This window comes from Thermobia domestica, chromosome 6 (genome assembly GCF_964235325.1).
Source record: "Thermobia domestica chromosome 6, izTheDome1.hap1.1, whole genome shotgun sequence".
In the NCBI taxonomy this organism is placed as follows: domain Eukaryota; kingdom Metazoa; phylum Arthropoda; class Insecta; order Zygentoma; family Lepismatidae; genus Thermobia; species Thermobia domestica.
The window spans coordinates 247,852,819-247,874,414 of NC_137459.1; the positions used below are offsets into that span (position 1 = coordinate 247,852,819).

Below are 21,596 nucleotides of genomic sequence, written 5' to 3' on the forward strand. Positions count from 1 at the left end.
GAGACATTTGATTTAACACGCTGAACTCCTTCCTATATTGACGTCATCAAAATGGCCGCCGGGATTAAAAACATAGGTTTGCTTAAATACACTTAACTCCATTACCAATCATATTATTGAGTCTTCCAATTGCTCCGTTTGAAAGAGCATGAAATAAGCTACAAAAATTTTGTTCGATTGTAAATGGTTTATGTCGATGACAACGTGGAAGGGAGTAAAATTCAATGTTGTGAAATGGTTGCTGTTGGCTTAATATATTTTGCAATGACATTTCTGTTATTACAAGAGGCGTTCAGTCAAGTAAATACACATTACATCCATTGCAATGTTGCATGCTTGTATATTTTTTTATGAGTGATTCATAAAAGAGTGAACATGAAAATAAAAATAGTTATTTACATCTTTGAGTGGATCCCATACCCTCTTTTTACTGATTGGCAAAAATGAAAAAAAAAAAAAAAAAACTTTTCTTTTTTAGGAAGTTTAACAGATATTTACAACAGTTTTTCACAATGAAAACATGTACAATCCATATGGATTATTAACGCGGAAGGCACAACTATTGAAAACAATGTAAACTTTAAACAAAGTGACAAGTTTGTAAGATTAAACTTAATTTCTGCATTGACCCTCACAACTACAAAGTAAAGTGCAAAGTTCCTGTACACATCGACATCGCGTGCAAATCTGTTTGCACTTGCATGCTATCAACTCTTTTAGCTGTTCCAGGTGAAGTTTGGGATTGTCGACTAGAGGGGCTCGTAGTCATTTGCGGTCTTCTTCCATCCCCACTCACAAGGATCCAAGAGTTGATTGTTCCGTTGAAGACAGTTTGTCCACAAAGTTCATTGTAGGATGGCCCTCTTCAAGTGTTGCAACAGAGCGTTGCTGGTTGGTAGAATATTTTCAATGGGTCTGTTTTGCTGGGTAAAGAGAATCCACCTGGTATCATTGACGGTCTCTGCAGAGGTTGGTGAATGGTACATAAGAACTACAAAGCGTTGCATGAGTAAAAACGTGTCGTCATCTTCAGAGATGTTGTCCAGAACTTGAGAATATGCCGAAAAAGCTTTGTCTACGTCTCGGAAAGTCATCTACGTTTTCCATGCAGTGGTTTTACCAATCCTTGCAAAACTTGACACAGTGTCAGCCCCCGTAAATGCATGGAAGAAAGGCAAAAGATCTGGAACTCCTCGTGGAACTTTGTTGTGCAACTCGTGGATCGGAAGGCATTGTAGCTGTTTTCCACTGCCGTATTCCATCCAAAATTCTTTCAGTGTCTAGAAAAGGCATACATAGCAATTAGTACCACATCACTATCAACAGTTTTCACCATGACCTTAGAACAACCCGACTATTCCATTGTACGCCATACATGAAGTAGGAGACGGGCATCGGCTTCTACATGGAATTCGGAAAATGTAGCTTCAAATGTCGCCTCCATTTGCGATCCAATTACCGTGTCTCTGTAGGTGCAAATAACTTTTTTCCCGGCGGGAAGATCCATTTTGACCAGGTTTCCAGCTAAAAATTCAAAGAGTTCTTCTTTGTTTTTACTGTGAACAAGGAACATACTGCAAAACTTGGGCATGACAACATTAGATTTTACATTTATTCTGATCCCAGACCCCCTCAACTGTCTTACGTCATTTTTTAGACTTTCTTGTAGGTAGCGGTCAAAAACTAGGCCAACTCTTTCCACAGATCTTAATCTGATTAGAATGTATGGTTTAACAATCTGGTTGCAGTACTCTTGAGATGTTCGGCTGGATTTAGGGACAAGCATATGAATCAAGGCTGCTGCATCGATTATGAGCGAAGAAACTTCCGGCTAATGAGCAGTGATCACCCGAACTCCGCTTGACTCGACGATACAGGGCACCACGTCGGATTTTTTTATTGGTTTTCTGAGCTTACCGCGGTCGGATATGGAAGGTGGACATGAGATATTTTCATGGGCAAAGAACTTTCTGACGTCAATTCCCCTTGATTGACTGGCAACGTACAACTTGGCAAAAACAGTACTGTCTTTTCTCAGCTCTACTATTTTCTGCTTGTCTTTGGACTTAACTGTAACTTTCTTAGCACTCATCAAGGGAAGGATGTTTCTTTTGATGACTTCATGGGTGAAAACTTTTTTAAGGATCAACCGATCTTCGACAAACGTATCAAATTGGCTTTTCTCTGTAGCATTTGCCGACATGACGCATATTTCATATAGCATAGTTCATAAACCATTTACCTATAAACTAAATCGAATAACATTTTTGTAACTTATTTCATGCTCTTTCAAATGGAACAATTGGAAGACTCAATAAATGATCGGTAACGGAGATAGTTTGAATTTAAGCAAACCTATGTTTTTAATCCCGGCGGCCATTTTGATGATGTCAACATAGGAGTTCAGTGTGTTAAATCAAATGTCTCCCAGGTATTTTAAAATTATTTATTATGTATATAAATACTGTGTAAAATTTGGGACTGGTATATGGAAGTGAAGTATTTTGGCTGAATTTGTCGCTATCTGTTAGAAGTCGTGACCGCCATTTTAATAATGTAATTAACACATTATGTGTGATATCTCAGTTATTTATGAACCGCTTTTCTTCGTTAATAGCTCATTTTAAAGATAATAAAATTAACAATATAACACGTTACCTAAGTGTTTCGTCTAAAACTAAGGGTTTCGGAGTTATTTTGTATTTTTCTTCAATAAATTCTCATTAATTTATTTAAATTCTTAAATAACTCCGAAACGGTTAATTTTAGGGGAAGTATTTTGGTAAGATGTTTTATTGCAAATTTAATTTCCTTTAAAATGAGACATGGTTGAAGAAAATCGGTCCATAAATAACGGAAATATGGCTTATTTTTTGAATCGAGCTGTCCGCCATTTTGATGACGTCAACACACGAGTTCTGGACATTGGATCGAGTGTCTCCTGGAGGCTTTCTGTTCTTTTGGTATACATATAAGAACTGTGTAAAATTGCAGATTGGTAGCCGGAAGTGAAATATTTTTACGCTAACTCCACGCACTATTCGTAGAAATATAATAGCTACTTTGAAAATGAATTGTGTAAGATTTTTTTCGGCTTTAAGTTATGTGAGGTAAGGGCAGGCCTATCATTTAAAGTAACCTTGCATTATTATAAAATACAGTGAACAAATGGACAAAGTCCCATCTACTCACCCATGAATTCGTAAGACCAAGTTTCCAACACCGCGAACATGCAACAGTTATTGAACACCTGTTCTTATACTGTCTTATTTGCACAGATTTAACTAGCAGTATTGAAAACTAAGCCTTTCCGATTTTTTTTTCAGAAAGTGTTACAAAATGGCTTACAACATTATAGCAAAGAATGAACGGAATGAATTGTTTTATTGTTTAACGAAATTAAATTACGTAAATGAGACGAACTGAAGGAAACGCTAAATTTCTACTATGCGCAATGCACTGAAGGGAAGAGATCAACGAGACCGCTTCCAGTAGCTTCATCTTTATGAGTTTGTATCTGCTCGGTTATTCTAGGAAGAAAACATTCCTCTTTCCACCGGTCAATAATTGAAAATGAAATCTTTAAGTTTTACGTCCCACGGTTATGCCGGTTAGGCTAAAGGAGATGATGATTATGAGAAATGAATGAAATTGTGAGGAAACGGGAAGACACCGAGAAAGTCCACGAGCTCGGTGTTTGTCCATCACAAGGTCCACACGGCGCGAGCTGGGATCGAACCAGGGACCCCAAGCACTGTAGGTGAACGCTCTACCACTGAGCCATCGCGCCCGCGGTGAACAATAGACTGAAATAGTGATGTCGTCATTTCCTCTTCGTTACCATGGTGATCGCCATGTTGTTTTCCAAGCAAACGCATGAAGCCTTAGGAATACTATGAAGTATACTGTTAATAAGAACACACATTTAATAATAATTTTAGAATATTTTGAGGACAAAGTAAAGTTGACAGGGAAAGATACAGATTAAGAATATGGGTCCAATATTTAGAAAATTTTTGAGTGAAATCTAGTTATTAACCAAGTAATATATAAGGAACCTTTTTCTACAGGGGGCATCTCTAGGTAATCTGATAAGATAGAAATTTCATAAGTAATACCAATGCCATTACCAGGTAATGCACAATGAAGAAAAATAACTACAAGCAATACAAATACTCATAAGGTACAGACTGACGAGCTGTCGGCACAATGAAAATAGAACAAATACTTAATTTGTCTGTAAGAAAAAATAGTCCACTTTGAAATCTTTGATGTTAATTATATTGGCATATTCAGCTATTTTACGCCCACCGTTCAAAATATGAGTACATAGTTACAGTGGCTACAAAATAAAGAAACAATCAATCAAAAAAAAAAAAAAAGACACGAAGCTTGTAACCATATGCGTTCTGAGAATTTTCAATCTGGACCAATTTCTGGTCAGTTAACATGCATCGAATCTTTCCTTATACTTCCTACTCACCTTAAAAATATAACAAGGAAACATTCAATTATGAGAGGTTCAGCATAAGCTTTAAACATTATTTTTGCAGACCTACACGTTTGGAATGTAATGTGTGATATCGATGGTACTAAATAAAACTTTTCCACAATTATTTAAATTCAATATCCGATAATAAATAAGCTAAATATATTTTGACACTTAACGTAACCTCTAAATGTATAAAACACAAAATCTGCGATATCAGGGGAAACATTTCACTTTCAACGCTTGGCATATTTTAACATATTTACCAAATTGCTTGCTTTTTCTATGTTTTCGTAGTTTCATTCATTGGAATCTTTTAAAAACATAGAAGTGTTTCTTTTACTCTGATGTTTGCAATTCGGAAATTAACACGTCACTGTTTTCGCTTTGTACTTAGGTTCTAAGGCCATGTTGTTTAGAAAATAAAACTACGATCACCATAGCAATGAGACGGATGTGACGTCACACTATTTCAGTCTATTGAGTGTAGAATGACATTGCAGTGCAGACGACAAAAGTGACAAAAGCACCTGCCTGGTTTCGGTAAGCCAGCAAGTGGACTTCTTCCCTAGAAAAAACGGTTTCTTTTGAAAGTTTTTAAAATAACACAAACCTTAATTAGAGGCAGAGAAGGAAGGGAACAGGCTGTTCCGTCTCTTCCACAGAGCAATCGTCACTGGTCGGACACAGGCTGTAAATGATGTAGCATACCAGACGCAAGTCCGTATTTGTACATTGTGCGCCCCCTGTGCTCTAAATAATTTGCCGCCCCTTGCACAAAATTTGCCGCCCCACCTCCTTCCCCGAAAACGACTTATATTAGAGTTGAATTCACGGCTTTTGTGGTCACTGAGATGAATAGTGACAGTTTTAAAACAATTAAACTTCAAGGTACTCCACTCCCCAGTGAGGGGGCGAGATTGTAAGAGTAATCGAAAACGACAGAATTAGTCTTGAATTCATGGTTTTCGAGGTCGCTGAGTTTAATAATATCAGTTTTCATGATGTTCAAGTTCATCCTCATCCCTTGGAGTGGGGCTGGGAGAGGATGACTTTTTAATAAGAATATGATAAGCTAGCTAATTAGAGCGAATTAAACACATGTACATACTTTTTCGCGCTTGTGCGGGCCTCTGCGGGTTGCTAGTTTTAAATATTACTTTACTGGGAACTTTTAAAAACTCCAAAAATTTATCGCCCCCTAAATTCTGCCGCCCTGTGCTCGAGCAGAGAATAGCACTTACCTAAATACGGGCCTGACCAGACGGGCAAGTATACAGTCGGTTAGGCAGAGAATTCTATATTGTGATAATAAGTGAGCAGGGAAAAAATTGGGAAGTAAGATTGCTTGATCAAATTATAAAGGTAACCAAGAAAGTTCTGTCGCTTTTTCACCCACAACTTTCGAACACCGATATGTCATCTAAGACGTACCTGGAAGATCAAAAATAGTCCCCATCAGCATCGAAGACTTTCTGCCAACACTCTGGAATGCCATGGATTCCATCGCGATAGAACGTGATGGGCAGTGAAGCGAAGAATGTATCAAGTGCATTTTGCACCTCTACTAGGGATTTGAACTGGCGTCCTCTAACGTGATTGTCCAAGGAATGGAACAGATGATAATCTAACGGGGCAGTGTCTGGGGAGTATGGAGCATGGTAATAGTGTTCCCCATCGAAGTCGTAGAATGGTAACCCGGGTCATCCTAGCCACGTAGGGCTTAGCTTTGTTCTGTAACAGGAAAACCACTTTGCGATTCAGAAGTGCTGGTTCCAGAGTTTTGAGTTTTTCTTGAACACGGCTCAACTGCTGAAAGTACACAGTTGCATTGATACTCTGACCTGCTGATCCAGTGCACGATGCCGCGAGCAGTCCACCAAACCCACAGGAGAAACTTCTTCTGGTGAAGTACTGATTTCGACTATTTGGGAACCGGTTCATGGGATGCTAACCAATGATGGCAGCGTGGTGGAGCTTCGTACAAGACCTACTTCTCATCACATGTCAACACCCTGTCCAGAAATAACTCCTTCCTTAGACGAGACAGCAAAGAAACCCATGTGTCTGCTCGTGTTGCCTTCTGGCCCAGACTCAAATCATATAGGACTCATCGACCCAACTTGTAGTGCTTCTCAAGTTGATGGAGGTGCTGCCGAATGGTTTACTCCTTCACACTGAATTGTAGTACCAGTTCCTTACATGTCTGGCCACTGTTCGCCTCAATTGCTGCTTGAAGATCTTCATTTTGTACATGTGATTGTCTTCCGGCACGTGGTGCATCTTCGAGTGTTTCGTCAACGTCCTTAAACTTGTTAAACCACCGCTGTACTGTCTGCGTAGTCACGACACCCTCACCAAAGGCCTGGCATATTTTGCGCTCCGTTACAGCGGTGTTGATCCCAGTTTGAACTCGTAAAGCATACACGCTCTCATGACGCCCTGTAGAGGTCCCATGTTCACTTTGTCCTTACGGAAGTTCACGGTGTAACTGAACTGCCACAACCAAGTTGTCTGTTGCATATACCGACACCAACAACTGACCTTTGCCTTATCTCCATTCGCAATTAAATCACGGTATAAGGGCCAATCGAACACAGACCTCCGCAAAAAGCGACAGAACTTTCTTGGTTACTTTTACATTAGCGTGGCCTAAGAGTAAGTACTATGTTTGACGTAGTTTAATGCATTGTTCTTATTTCCTCCAATATTTGTATATGATCTGTAACATCAAATGCACTTTTCGTTCTGTTCTGTTAAATAATTCCTCAACTGTTCAAGTTCGCGTTTGTACTGGCAAAATTGCAGAACCTTCAGTACGAAGAACTTTTTGAAAAGGAACATCGAACTATTCGTAGTTATAGAATTTGAAGAAGAATATGGTACGTAAACTGTAAAATCTACACTCACTCCTAGGGTAAATAATCTTCTCAGGAAAATCACCCAGTTAACATTCCAGCCTCCTCAATTTTGCTGCTAGTTATGCCAGAAACAGCATTGACAACCAATGATGACTTCAGTTGATGCTCCTTCTGTTATAGCACAGAACATAATATTTCTTCAGAATAATTCTACTATTTAATGAACTTCACGTATTGCATATTACGAATACGTGGCTCTGTTGTAAAAGACTTACCTCTAATGCGAGAAGTCCCTGGTTTTAACCGAAGCAATATAAATTTGTCGTAATCGTCATCCTAGTAGGGAATATCCCTCGTCTTCCTACCATTTCCTAGATTATTTCATAATATTTTATTTTCATTTATCATTCTATAGGGCATACTCTAAAAAATATATAATCACTGGACCTTAAACTGAAGCAGTTTATCACATATGCCCAATTTTATTTCCCCAAATACTCTGTTTTATCTCCTAGAAAATTTAGATTGGAATCTTTTCTGTGTTCAACACGTGCAATTATTTTTTCTCTTTTGCTCTCTAGTGTGTGAAGTTTTTATTATTCATTTAGAAAAACTGTACTGCACAAAAACATTTTGCTAAAATATGACAATTAACACAAAACATAATTTAGGTTACTCACTTATTAAACATTTCCTCCATTTGTGAATTTTCTTCCTGAAGCTTTTTAACGTCATGGAGCAAACTGCTGAGAACACCTTCAAAATGAGAGACTATTTGAGGAGATGTATCGGTTGTTTGAAGCTCTTGGTACAATTCAGCCAACTTATCTCCGCTGGAAGAAAGAAAAGCGTCATTCTTAAAAATTTACATATATCATGTGACTGAAACTAAATACTTATCTCCTAATCCAAATCAATCATTGTGTAAACAAAAACGATTCTATATTGAATGCAAACAAAAAACTTAATTTACTTCCATACTCGGTACAGCGGTCAAACAAATCAGTCCCTTCTAGACAAACTGTTCGAAAACTTGAGTTGCAGCGTCGTTTTTCTTTGGAATGCGGCAAAGTCAAGTTGCAATCTTACAATGTACCATAGCCTTCTATTGGTGACTAGTATTACGGCAAATTTTGGAATCCATTCAACCTAAAGGTAATGGGGATTTTTGCTACAATTAGGGGCTGAACCTGGACTTAAACAAAATCAGATCTGCCACTATTAACTTAGCGGCGCTGAAAACTAATGATTCGACACTGTTGTCGGTTCAATTTCAATATGTTTACATCAGTACGTCACACCATCCCAAGTGAAAATCGGAGGTAAAATCAGAGTTGAACGGCATCTGGAGTATCACTATTTACCTAAGCGACCCCGTAAACCAGTGGTTCTCAAACTTTCCGATAACGCGGATCCCTGTTCATTCGGAAAGTGATCTGCGGACTCCCTTGGAATGCTATCTGAAATTTCACATATTAAAGAATATACTAATTAGAATTGCCACTGACAAGAAAGAGAACAAGGAAAATAATGCAATAAGTAATTTATTCTGAAGATACATGATTGTTTCCTACTAAAAATTGGAAACATGATTGAAACATGATTGTTTCAATTGAAAATACAGTAACTTTCAAGACTGAAAATCATTTTTTTTTTTTGTTAAGGAAATTCACTTGATAAACAATTCTCAAGTGTGGGGTCACTAATATGAGAAATGAAATTCTTAATGATTTCCATAATTGCATTAAAATCTGGAATAAGTTTTGTCACCATCAATCTTAAATCCGATTTCATCGGTTAAGAGGATTTCCTTTTAAGGTTTTAATACTACAAAGTGCAGAAACGATCTGCTCACATAAATAAGTGGTAGGGAAAGGCATCAAATGTTACAATGTTTTTGAAAACAACACTTCATACTACAGCGCACACGCAACCATAAGCTACAAAGTTCATTTTCTTTGAAAACGTTTTTCCATGAAGTATCACAGGATATTCCAATAGCTGTTCTGGTTCTGTGTTAGGGAGATTGATACTTTGTATGTCATGAATTTCTACATTAGTGAAAGGATTTTCAACCCAACCTTTACCAGGTTGTGGAACAGGAAAATATTCTCGAAAACTTGCAGCTAATGCTTTCAAGTGTTCTGCAAGTGTTTTGTGCATTTCAGCAGATTTTTTTCACCTGAAGAATCAATGAAATCCTTGAGCACTGGAAATGATAAATTGTTTTGTACTCGTACTGAACACAGTTGCAGCTTCTTAATCTTAAAATTACTTCTTACATAACAGTTTTGAGTTTCATTTTATTACAACAAATTCTAATTTTTAGGCGTCGCGGGTTCCCAGGAATCCGCGTACTCCACTTTGAGATGCGCGTAAACTATTCATTAGACACTAATACCGATCGTTTTGCATCATATTTATGTATATCCCTAATCCCACTCCATATCGGTGTGCTTACTCTTTTCCAGACTATAAGTAATGTGAGTAGGGAGTTTGGTTAAAATTGCTCCAGGCGTTTCAGTTCTGCTGGAACACACACACATGCATACATCCATATATATATATATAGGATCCATATATATAGGATAGAAAGAGGAAGCATCCAAAGCCTCACCACATCCATATACAAAAAATTTCAGAGTACCCGATGGATTGGGGAACTGACACACGATGGAAAAAAGTCCTGTTCTGCCTTTCTTCTAAAGCATAAATAAGTTTGTTAGACGTGGATTTGTTTCTGGGAATCGTGAGTTTTGTGTCTGGAAATAAGATTCAATTTAGGATATTTTCTCTTTATACCTGCACGTTCTCTTTACGCCTCTGATTATATTTCAAGAACGTAAATTACTTGCTGTAATCATAATATTGAGAAGTAACCTCCGTATAACAAATAAGTGCAGACAAATATACTACACAACTTATTTATTACTATTATACGATTTTCTTAATTTGTATTTAACATTCACATATACTATGCCGATGTTTTGTCAACATCAACTATATCTCAGATCCTATATTTTGAACATAATAATTACTTATTTTCCGAAATGATTAAGTGAATATATATATATATATATATATATATAGGGTGGCCCATTTTAATTTTTCCACGGAGATGTCTCGAAAACGGTTGAACATAAATGAACTGAACAAAAACTCAAATAGGTAATACCATGAGGCAAATCGAATAGTGATATCGCAGTGCCCTCCAGGGCCGCTCTTTCGATAGATCTTTCAAAACTAAAAAGCGATGTGGCAAAAGGTTTTTCATATCGGTCACCGTATTCAAAATAACAGCCTGGATATGTTACCTGTATCAGATAAACGTCCAGTACCACTCATATGAAAATGGTTGAACATAAATGAATCAAACAAAAACTCAAATTGGAAAGCCATTGGGCAAATGGTATGATGTCGCCGTGTCCCCAGGGCCGCCTTTCATGGGGGCCCAGTCCCAACTTAGAAATTTTAAACGAAAATATGGGTCAAGTAATACCTCGTTCGATAGATCTTCATACACTAAACAGCGTTCTGGCAAAATATTGTTCATATGGGTCACCGTTTTCCAAACAGTAGCCAAGACATGGTGCCTATTAGATAAAACGTGTAGTACCATTATTATGAAAACGGTTGAAGATAATAACGGATGAACAGAGTAAAACTCCTATAGGAAATCACAAAGGGTATTTATCATTCCAAGCTTCGAGAATAATCCAACGGAGAAAAAAAATTAAAGTATAAGTGACAATGCTAAAGAGGAAGTCTAATTCTTACAAAATTATCTTTCCGATCTCCCTCCGTAAGTGGGTGAAGCGGAAATGAATGGTAAAATCTCAAATGAGGATCCCAATTTTACTTGCAATAATTATAAACAAATGAAATGAAGTATTTGAGTTTTACGTCCCACGATTATGACCGGTTATGTTAAAGGAGACGGTGATGATGAGAAATGAATGAAATGGTGGAATGAAGAAAGTGGGACGAAACGGGAGAACCCCGAGAAAACCCAAGAGCAAGGTGTTTGTCCACCACAAAGTCCACATGGCACAAGCTGGGATCGAACCAGGGACTCCAAGCACCGGAGGTGAATGCTCTACCACTGAGCCACCGCGCCCCCTGCAATAATTATGGTTTGTCTGAAACACTTGGATAGACAAATGACTGGTATTGTAATGTTAGGGCGCCGATTTGTCTGTAAATTTGGGGGGGAAGGCATTCAGTTGCATAAGGTATATATATGAGGATTTAAAGACAAATTGCATTCAAATTATGCCAAATATTGTATATTCATAAATAAAATAGGGGTCCATAATATCTTTGGGAGGCGTCCCCCCAGGATCGACCCCCTTGCTGTAATGAACCAATATTGTGCAGACGACTTTTGAGCAAAACCAACGTTTGTACACATTGTTCTAAAATTGCATTGTTCGACAAGTTGGTTTCGCATTTCAGTTGATTCATTTTTGCATAGGTCATTGCCTGGAATCGAAATGGATGGTACCATTTAACAAGAATTTTTCCATTACAGACATATATCTCTTATAAAAACACACTTCAGATAATTTTGTTGTGTAGATACAATTTGCAAAAACTAAGGTTCTCATTTGCAATTTCACGGTTCCTTCCCGTCCCGCTTCACCCACTTACGGAGGACGTTGGAACGATGATTTTCTAGAAATTAGATTTCCTCCTTTGCATTATGGCATTTTTACTCTAATCACCTCTGTTGCAACATTTTCGAGGCGTGGAATGGTAAATACCCTTTGTGATTTCCTGTAAGAGATTTACTCTGTTCATCCGTTATTATCTTCAACCGTTTTTATATTAATGGCACTGAAAGTTTTATCTGATACAGACACCATGTCTTGGCTACTATTTTGAAAACGGTGACCAATATGAACAATCTTTTTCCACAACGCTGTTTAGTTTACGAAGATCTATCGAACGAGGTATCATTTGACCCATATTTTTGTTTAAAATTTCTAAGTTGGGCCTGGGTCCCCATGAAAGGCAGCCCTGGCGGACAGCGCGACATCATTCCATTTGCCCCATGTCTTTCCTATTTGAGTTTTTGTTTGATTCATTTATGTTCAACCACCTCTGGTGCTTGGGGTCCCGGGTTCGATATCAGCCCCCGCCAAGTGAACTTTGTGGTGGACAAACACCATGTGCGTGGGTTTTCTCGGGGTTCTCCCGTTTCTTCCCACTTTCTGCATTCCACCATTTCATTCATTACTCATCATCACCGTCTCCTTTAGCATAACCGGCATAACGTGGGACGTAAAACTCAAAGATTTCATTTCATTTTTATGTTCAACCATTTTAATATGAGTGGTACTTGACGTTTATCTGATACAAAAAAAGAGCTCCTCCGTGGCTAAGCGGTTAGCGTACGCGCCTTTGGCGTGGGAGACCCGGGTTCGATTCCCGGCGGCAGGTCATGTGGTTCGGATTCCACGTTAATCAGTAGGTTCACGTCTCATATAGCCTCGCTGCTGAAAGGGACGCTAAACTAAAATCAACTCAACTCAACTGATACAAAAAACATATCTAGGCGGTTATTTTGAATACGGTGACCGATATGAAAAATCTTTTGCCACATCGCTTTTAGTTTTGAAAGATCTGTTGAAAGAGGTGCCACGCGCCCCATGTTTCTATTTAAAATTTAAAATTTGGGCTCCGGGCCCCCTTGGAGGGCACTGCGACATCACCATTCGATTTGCCCAATGGTATTTCCTATTTGAGTTTTTGTTCAGTTCATTTATGTTCAACCGTTTTTGAGATATTTCCGTGGAAATATTAAAATGGGCCACCCTGTATATATATATACAATTGATTTAATTTAAAGAAATTATTTTATATAATTTTTATGCATTCTGGAAATAGCATTCCATAGCAAAAGTTTAACTCTAACAAATAGCAAATTCACGACGTTACGAATAGAAGTCCCGCGCTTCCACTGAGCTAACATAAATACTATTGCTGACCTCTTTCTGAAGAAATATAACAATATGCACGACAATTACATTCATACCCGTTGCAAATGCTGTTCTTTCTTTCCTTTCTTTTTTATTCTACTATGGATGCTAGAACTATATTCACTGTCTTTCCTTTCATTGGAAATATTCTTTTACCTATGGAGGCATAAATAAAAAGCATGTGCTAATTCGTATATATAGTTTCATATCTTATCATTAATTATTTTAATCAATGTTACATTTTTATACACTTTATAACATTTCAACGTATATTATTACACGTAAAAGAAGAAAAAAAACATATTTTCATAATTGTTTCCATTTGCGAAGGTTGGCTTCGGTGCTCGAACGTGACATATTTGGTTTACTATTTCCGAAGATGCCCGAAATTTTTAACTCAAAACAGCCATAATTAATTGAAAAAATGTAATACGTCCGGACAAAACCCGTAAACGAAAGGTCTCTCCGTTTATAAGACCTTAGTCGGGAACTTGGCTTATCACTTCAGAAATTAAATTTATAATGCTTCTAATATTCACTTATAACATCAATGTTTTCTTCCTCGACAACCTGAGGTGTGGAAGGAGCTACGCAGATTCACTCAAAGGGTACACTTCATTTCCTGGCACCCCGCTAACCACGCCCCTGTGTACATAATGTATGACTACAATTACGTTCTCAATATCATAATAATTCTAGTGATTCAAGTATGATTTAACCGACTACTGCTCGATTACTAGTACCCCACAAGATTTCCTCAAAACGATTGTCGTAACCGAGGCTTGGCTACTTTAGCCTTGATCCGGTAACTGAAGAGTTTCTGTGTTATTTCTGTTTTTTATTATCCAAAAATTGTTTTCTCCATCACCGTCTCCTTTAGCCTAACCGGCATAATCGTGGGACGTAAAACTCAAAGATTTTTTTCCATCTAAAGATGAGGTGCAATAATCATACTCATATTAACCAAGAGAGTGGAGATAGTAGTTTGACTACGAAATGTCATTTCTTATTACTTTTGTTAACTGGAACAGGATGAATATTTTGACATAATATACTTAGAGAGTGTATTATTACTACATATACCCATATTGTATCATACGTATTGACCCTATAAATCGGGTAGAACTATTTTACCCATTATATTTTAAGGAAACCAATTATATATAATTAACAATTTGAACTTCTATGTCTGGTTATTAATTTGGACTAAAACCTATCTGTATATGACTCGGAATTACTGATCTTTTCTGTCGCAGGCGTATAATAGCTTCGACTTGGCGTATAATATCATTCTGCAACATTCATACTCGGAATAATTTTCTTTCATACAATGCAAACTACTATAAACCATTTAACAGGGGCAGCCATATTTCTTTTATTTTCGGTAGCAACTAACGACCTCTTCAGCCCTTCTGCTGTCGACCTGAACGAAGTCACTTCTCGTTACTTAGCTTCCGAAAGTCATTAACGACATTTAGAGAATTCCAAGCACTTCCGAGCGACTTACGTCAAACCTCGATAGCCAGCTTACGTAACGACTGATACAGAATAAGCTTTCTGAACCTAAATTACAGAACCTTCTGCTGAAGAGCACTTTATTTCTGGAGATATGGGGAAAGAAAATGTTAAGTGCTGATTCAAAAGTTTCAAAAATGTACTACACAATTATTAACTAACTAACTAACTCTATGGCCTATGGAACCCGGAGGTTCAGTGCCGCGTTCACAAAAGCTCTCCACTGATTTCTATTCTTAGCTAATTGGCTCCAGTTTCTACTTTGTATTCCTATCTCTGCAAGATCCATCTTAATATTATCCTCCCATCTGCGCCTAGGTCTTCCTAATGGTCGTTTTCCTATGGGTCTACCAGTCAAGACTTTGAAAGCGTTTCTACTTTCTTCCATTCTAGCTACATGACCTGCCCACCTAAGCCTCCTAGACTTGACGACCCTAACAATGTTGGGTAAACCGTATAAACTATGTAGTTCCTCGTTATGAAGCTTCCGCCATTCCCCATTCTCGTTCCTCTTGGGTCCGAATATTCTTCTCAGGATCCTGTTCTCAAATACTTTCAGTCTATGTTCTTCCCTCAGAGTAAGCGACCATGTTTCGCAACCATACAGAACAACAGGCATGATTATCGTTTTATATATTTTAAGCTTCAAATTCCTCGACAGAATTCGCGACGACAAGAGATTTTGAACCGAATAGTAACACGAATTCCCTGATTTTAGTCGACATTTAATTTCTTCTTTTTACACATTATTAGCATCTTTTCACAATTATTAGCATCTTTAAAAAAAAATAGGAGATTTTAGTGTAAAGTAAAAGTAAAAAAGAAATCTTAAAAAGTATGAACCAACTTCAAAAGGTACAGTGGGCTACATAAATTCTTGAGGTAGAAAATCCGTGAGTTAGGCATCCCAACTAACGCCCGCTCCGAGATTAATTACGCCTGGTAGAGTAGCTAGAACAGCAGCTTGAAGAAAAGAGAAATGAAATCCTTACACTGTAAAAATCGTTGTGTTGCTTCAACGACATGCCTATGTGTTAACACGATTGTGTTAAAATACAATACAAACAAGTGGTTAGAACAACTCACTTTCCATTTGGAGTTGTGTGTCAAATGCCGGTAGTTGAAATGAAACACAGCCTCTGTGATAGATTAACACCAGTATAGAATCTTCGGTGTTGTTTTCTGCGTGATAGCCAATTATGTTTGGCATCTAATTATAAAGGCTTCTGAATTGAAGCTACAGACAAACACAATAGAAAGAAATACTTAAACAAATCCAGGCATACACAAAATTTCAAAATGCAAACCGCGCGATATGTTTTCAATTGTTTTACATAATGTTTCTGAAGAAACCCTAACAGCACAAAATGTGCTAGGCATGTGCCATTTAGGTGTCCTAAATTCATCTCCCACATTTGATGCATTTATTGCTTCTTTTTCTAAGCGATTATGTACTAGAAGCAACAAACACATCAACTTTATTAGATGGCAACTGTCGCCAATTTTTTAAAAGTGAATATGGAAGAACTATAAAATAAAGCAAATAGACAGTCGTCGTTTTCTTATAAAATTAGGTCTACATGGCAAGCAGATTTTATTTTATCCCGAACCGTTATCGTCGAATATATGCGGCTTAAAGGAGCACTCTGCTTAGCTAAATTCAAAAGACCTCAACAATTTATCTTTCTACAAGCGACGTTTTCTTCATCGTCTCCGTGACAAAGCCGGAAGAGCATGCGGCTAGTAATTGAAAGATTGGTGGTTCGTGCCCCCCCCCCGCCACTGGAGTACATTTTTGACTTGTTTAAAGTGCTTTTTAGACAGCATAATGTAAACACATTACGCATATAGGCGATTTAACATATTTTGGGGGAGTAATTTTCTGGTTCATTAACGCTTACGGCATGGCTCAACACCGGTTGTATGTTAAATACTTCACACACACCCTGTGTTAAACGCCAACACCGCGGGATATGTATTGAACTAACACCGCATAGTGGTAGTCACGCTGGTACCACTGCCCTGTGTTAAAATTGAGTTGAATTAACACAAGAATTTTTTACTCTGTAAGTTTTACGTTCCACGGTTATGCCGGTTAGGCTAAAGGAGACGGTGATGATGAGAAATGAATGAAATGCTGGAATGAAGAAAGTGAGTGGAAACGGTAGAACCCGGTGAAAATCCAGGAGCACGGTGTTTGTATACCACAAAGTCCACACGGTGCGAGTTGGGATCGAACCAGGGACCCGAAGCACCGGAGGTGAACGCTCTACCACTGAGATCCTTAACACACCTTTTGATGCACTGAAACATCAGCAAAGTTGCCAATTTACGCCTTCAGTTACATCTGGCAACACTGTGTGGTTCCTAGTGTACTTCAATCGTTGCTTCCTAGTTTAAAAATATATGCATGAACAAGGCTTGATTTTGGTATAACCATTATGTGTGTGTCACTTCAGGTTCAAAAATCTACTATCCCAAACTCCGGGTTGCATTGTATATTGGACACCCTGTATTAACAGTAGTCCTACCTGCAAATCATTTAAAGTATGGATGGATCATTCGAAGGAAGAACCCAGCTCCAGTGAAAATTTTGGGGGCCTAACAGGGCCTAAGCTCCTAGGTTCCGACGCCAATGATTGATACGTAATACTACTTCAAAAGAAGAAATTGTCCGATTCCATTATTCGTGAAGTGAGTTTTGAAAATGCTAAATATTGGCATGTAGTAATTTATTTGTAAATATTAAAAATGCAAAATTCGATAACACTCAAACGAGTTGGAGAACTTATCCGTACTAAGCGTATTTCCCCTTAGGTTACAAATATAACTGAGGGTTCTTGATTTGTATAATATTTGTGAATATTTACACATTGAGACACAAGGAGAAAAGGGGCGAATATAGTGTCAATAAACAACAATTTAAAATGAACGAAATTAACGGATAATATCAAATATAGAACCATTACCAGAATTAACTCTCTAACTCGTTCTGCCGGTTCACACTGGCAGAAAAGTCTGCTACGGACCTGCAGCGGGATATTCTGCTGCGGACTCGCGCGAGCCCGAAATACGTTGGTTCTTATCATTCATGCCACACTAGCTGCGGACCCACGGCGGCAAAAGTTGAGTTACGTTAAAATTGAGTCTGGTTGTGTTGGCTCGCAGCGAGTCCGCGCAGTTGTAGCGAGTCCGAAAACCATTGCTGGCAATCAGTCAAGCCACACGAGCAGACTTTCCCGCGTCCGCAGAAACGGAAATCGATGAACTCGACGTAGGACTCTTTATAAATAAAATTCAAAAATATCCCGAAATATAGGATTTTAAATGTGAAAAATATCGAGAGAGAGAAATATCGGAATATATATGACAAAGTTCTGTACTTTTTGCATATCTGCTACCAGCTGTTCTCAGCACGTAATAATAATAATAATAATAATAATAATAATAATAATAATAATAATAATAATAATAATAATAATAATAATAATAATTATTATTATTATTATTTTATTATTATTATTATATTTTTATTACAAGGCAGGATCAAAAAGTAGGGTAACAAGTGCCTAAAAATGAACCACTATATGCTAGTAACTCTTTGTGTTTGTGTGTTGTAGGTATTGATGGGTAGTATCCCTGGTGACCGCTAGAGAGCAGCACGGGGACGTAGTTGCAGATAATCGCAGTTCGAACATGGTAGGGCTACTGAAAATATGGGCAAATGTTGAAGTGCGAAGTGTTATAAGATTTCTGCATGCGAAAGGAAAAAAAAAAAACCAGCCGCGATCCATTTGGAACTTGCGGAGGTGTATGGTAACAACGTGTTATCGAGGAAACAAGTATGGTGTTGGTGTAGGGAGTTTGATAATGGGAGGACTGACAGCCATACTCAGATCGATACTATAATCGATCTTATCAGCTGTGGATGTACCATACGTCTGAAAGCTGTCTTTTGTGCGTTTACCTTCCTATTCCTCATCCCGGGTACTCTGTCGTTCCTTCTCAAGAGAACTTTGACGTCAGACTGATCCAGCCAAGGGCGTCTGGTTCTACTGTAAAGGCAACGGGAGCTATTCAACCTAGACTACTATCCAAACGGGTAGTCTAACCTTTGTTCATCTCATCATCATCACACAGTTAGGCTTACACTGCTTTGTTTACGGCCTTCGGGCCAGAGATCGGTATCATGTCCCTTGATACTTCACGGGACCTAGGGCATCATCATGGCCTACCTATGGTTCTAGCTGCCCCTTCTGCTACTGCGTCAGGAGCAAAACGAAAAGGTGCCAACAATCCGAGTACAAGTCGTGACACCAGTCCTGCTAGGTCGTTAATCGGGAAACCCTACACTGACCATCAAAAGTCACCGCCATCAAAGAAAATCCATCAAGGCGACTTGTCAGATACAGCTAGTGAATCAGGTCTTGTAATGGACCTCGAAAATTTTCCCGAATTAACAGAGACCACTCGTCCACAAACCTATCAGTTTCTACTTACCAACTTTGATCCAAAGTACTCGCAGGCACACCATCTGTACAAGCAGCTAGTTAAATACATGCCACGCGCCAACATCACTCAAATCATACCTACACGTAACGGGACTATCTTACGGACTCCCGATGCAAACTTTCGAACTACCCTGCTCAATAAACATGGATTCGAAATATTTGGGAAAGGCACTACACTGACTAGGCTCGCAGAAAAACCGCTAAAACAACGGCCCCCACCACGTAAAGAGCCTTTGCTATCAGTGGTTATCCGAGGCGTAGATACTGATATTACTGACCAAGAAGGCACTGACGAACTTACACTCGAAGGCTATACCATAACCAAATGCATTCGCATTCGAAACAACAACGGCTTAACCTATATGGTGAGAGTGCTTACACACTCGCAAGAGACCATCGACGATCTTCTGTCAAATGGGGCATACATATATCGTAAACGCCATAGAGTCGAGCCTTCTAGATCTCAGCCACCACTACCCTTACGTTGTGAGAGATGTCAAAAATATAATGCTCACTCTACTGATAAATGTCCGAACCAGCCAATCTGTGGGTACTGCTCCGGACCACACAATACGAGACAATGTCAAAACCTTGCTCAACCTCCGACCTGTTCAACCTGTCATGAGCAACATCCAGCATTCAGTTACAAGTGCAAGCAGCGACCTCCTCCGGAACCGACCAAACCTGAAATGACTGTTCCTTTGCAGCATCACACCAAGTCCATTCCGTCTTCTATACCTACTGACAAACACCAGGCCGTCACTATTGAACAACTCCTTGCTTTCATCACACTCACACTTCAAAATATTAATCCTTTTCACCGCCCTCACATCCTACAACAACTGCAATACTCAACACGTGCAATCTTTCATATGAACTTCCATGCTACTTACAGCGGACATAAAGTATACTTTCATGTCAGTCCACTTGAAACCGAAGTCTAATTCCATCTTACTTCTCTTACGAATGATCATGGCATTATCCTTTATATTTGTTAATATCAGTTCTCTCATCCAGCACAAACCACTCTTCGCACTTTTACTGCAAGAACACCGCACTTCAGGATTTCTTCTCAATGAGACTCGCCTTACACCTCGAAGCTCCTGCAAAATATCTGGATATTCCGTCACAAGAAAAGACAATAATATGCCAGCTAGACGTGCTAACGGCGGAGTTGCAATAGGCTTTCCCCCTTCTATACCGTGTCGTCATTACGAACTTCCACAGCACAATCTTCCAGAGTACCTAATAACATCCCGGCCATCATCTCAAACCACACCTGATGTTGTAATTACTTCTACAAACTTACTATCTTCCTGTACAGTTGAAGTGCTGGATCCAATAGGAAGTGATCACTTGCCAATCAAGCTTACCATCAACCGCTCGCATCCTAATACCTCTAACCATAAAAGTTTAACACGCAAATCTCTGAACTATAACAAAGCAGACTGGATCGGATATCGAAATTTCCTAACTGCAAAGCTTTCTAACATTCCCGAACCAACATCAGAAGACGATATGTATAACTATTAATCTCCTAACCAGTACAATCAATCAGGCCTCCAATAACTTCATTCCTACATCCAGTTCAAATCCATACAGTCCCAAATTACCTCCGCACTACCTTCCGCTCATACGTAGATCTCGTCAGTTCTACCGAGACTACGAGCGTACGGGAAACCGAGAATCATTAGTTCACCACCGATACATGCAACACATCGTCACCAATTACATCACAACATATAAACATCGGCAGTGGGTTAAAACTTGTAATACGCTAGCTGATACTTCTCATCCAACGCAGTACTGGAAAAGGTTCAATCAACTCAGCGGCAAACGTAGTATCACCACATATCCTATTCTTCTTCATAATCAACCGCTTCAAACTGATACTGACAAGGCAAATGCTTTCGCTACTTATCTGCAGGATATATTGACACCGCCTTTAACACATCCTAATCCTCGACATCCCGTCGATCGAATTGATTTTCAATCTCCACACCTCCAGCCTGCACTCAGCCACACATTGGGTCATACCCAAGAACTTACAACACCTATCACAGTCGATAACATTCTAACTGTCACCAAACGAAAACGCAACAGTGCACCTGGCATGGACAATATCTCTTACCGGCATATTAAAGAGGCCCCTTATTGTGTCCTTCATTTCCTGGCTATACTCTTCACATTCATACTCCGCACAGGTTTCTTTCCTATCACATGGAAAATGTCCAAAACT

General features: G+C 38.7%; 1 protein-coding gene and 1 non-coding gene across 2 annotated transcripts in view; both read right to left on the reverse strand.

Annotated features, from left to right (window-relative positions):
• Positions 1-21,596, reverse strand: part of LOC145688467 (ras and EF-hand domain-containing protein-like) — a 261,492-nt gene that overhangs the window by 133,868 nt on the left and 106,028 nt on the right. Inside the window, exon 2 of the mRNA XM_081762733.1 lies at positions 8,031-8,183. Within this exon, the coding sequence (XP_081618859.1) occupies positions 8,031-8,183 (153 nt within the window). The remainder of the gene's footprint in view (positions 1-8,030; positions 8,184-21,596) is intronic.
• TRNAC-ACA (transfer RNA cysteine (anticodon ACA)) lies at positions 3,719-3,790 on the reverse strand. The gene has a single exon. It is a non-coding gene; the product is annotated as a tRNA-Cys (tRNA).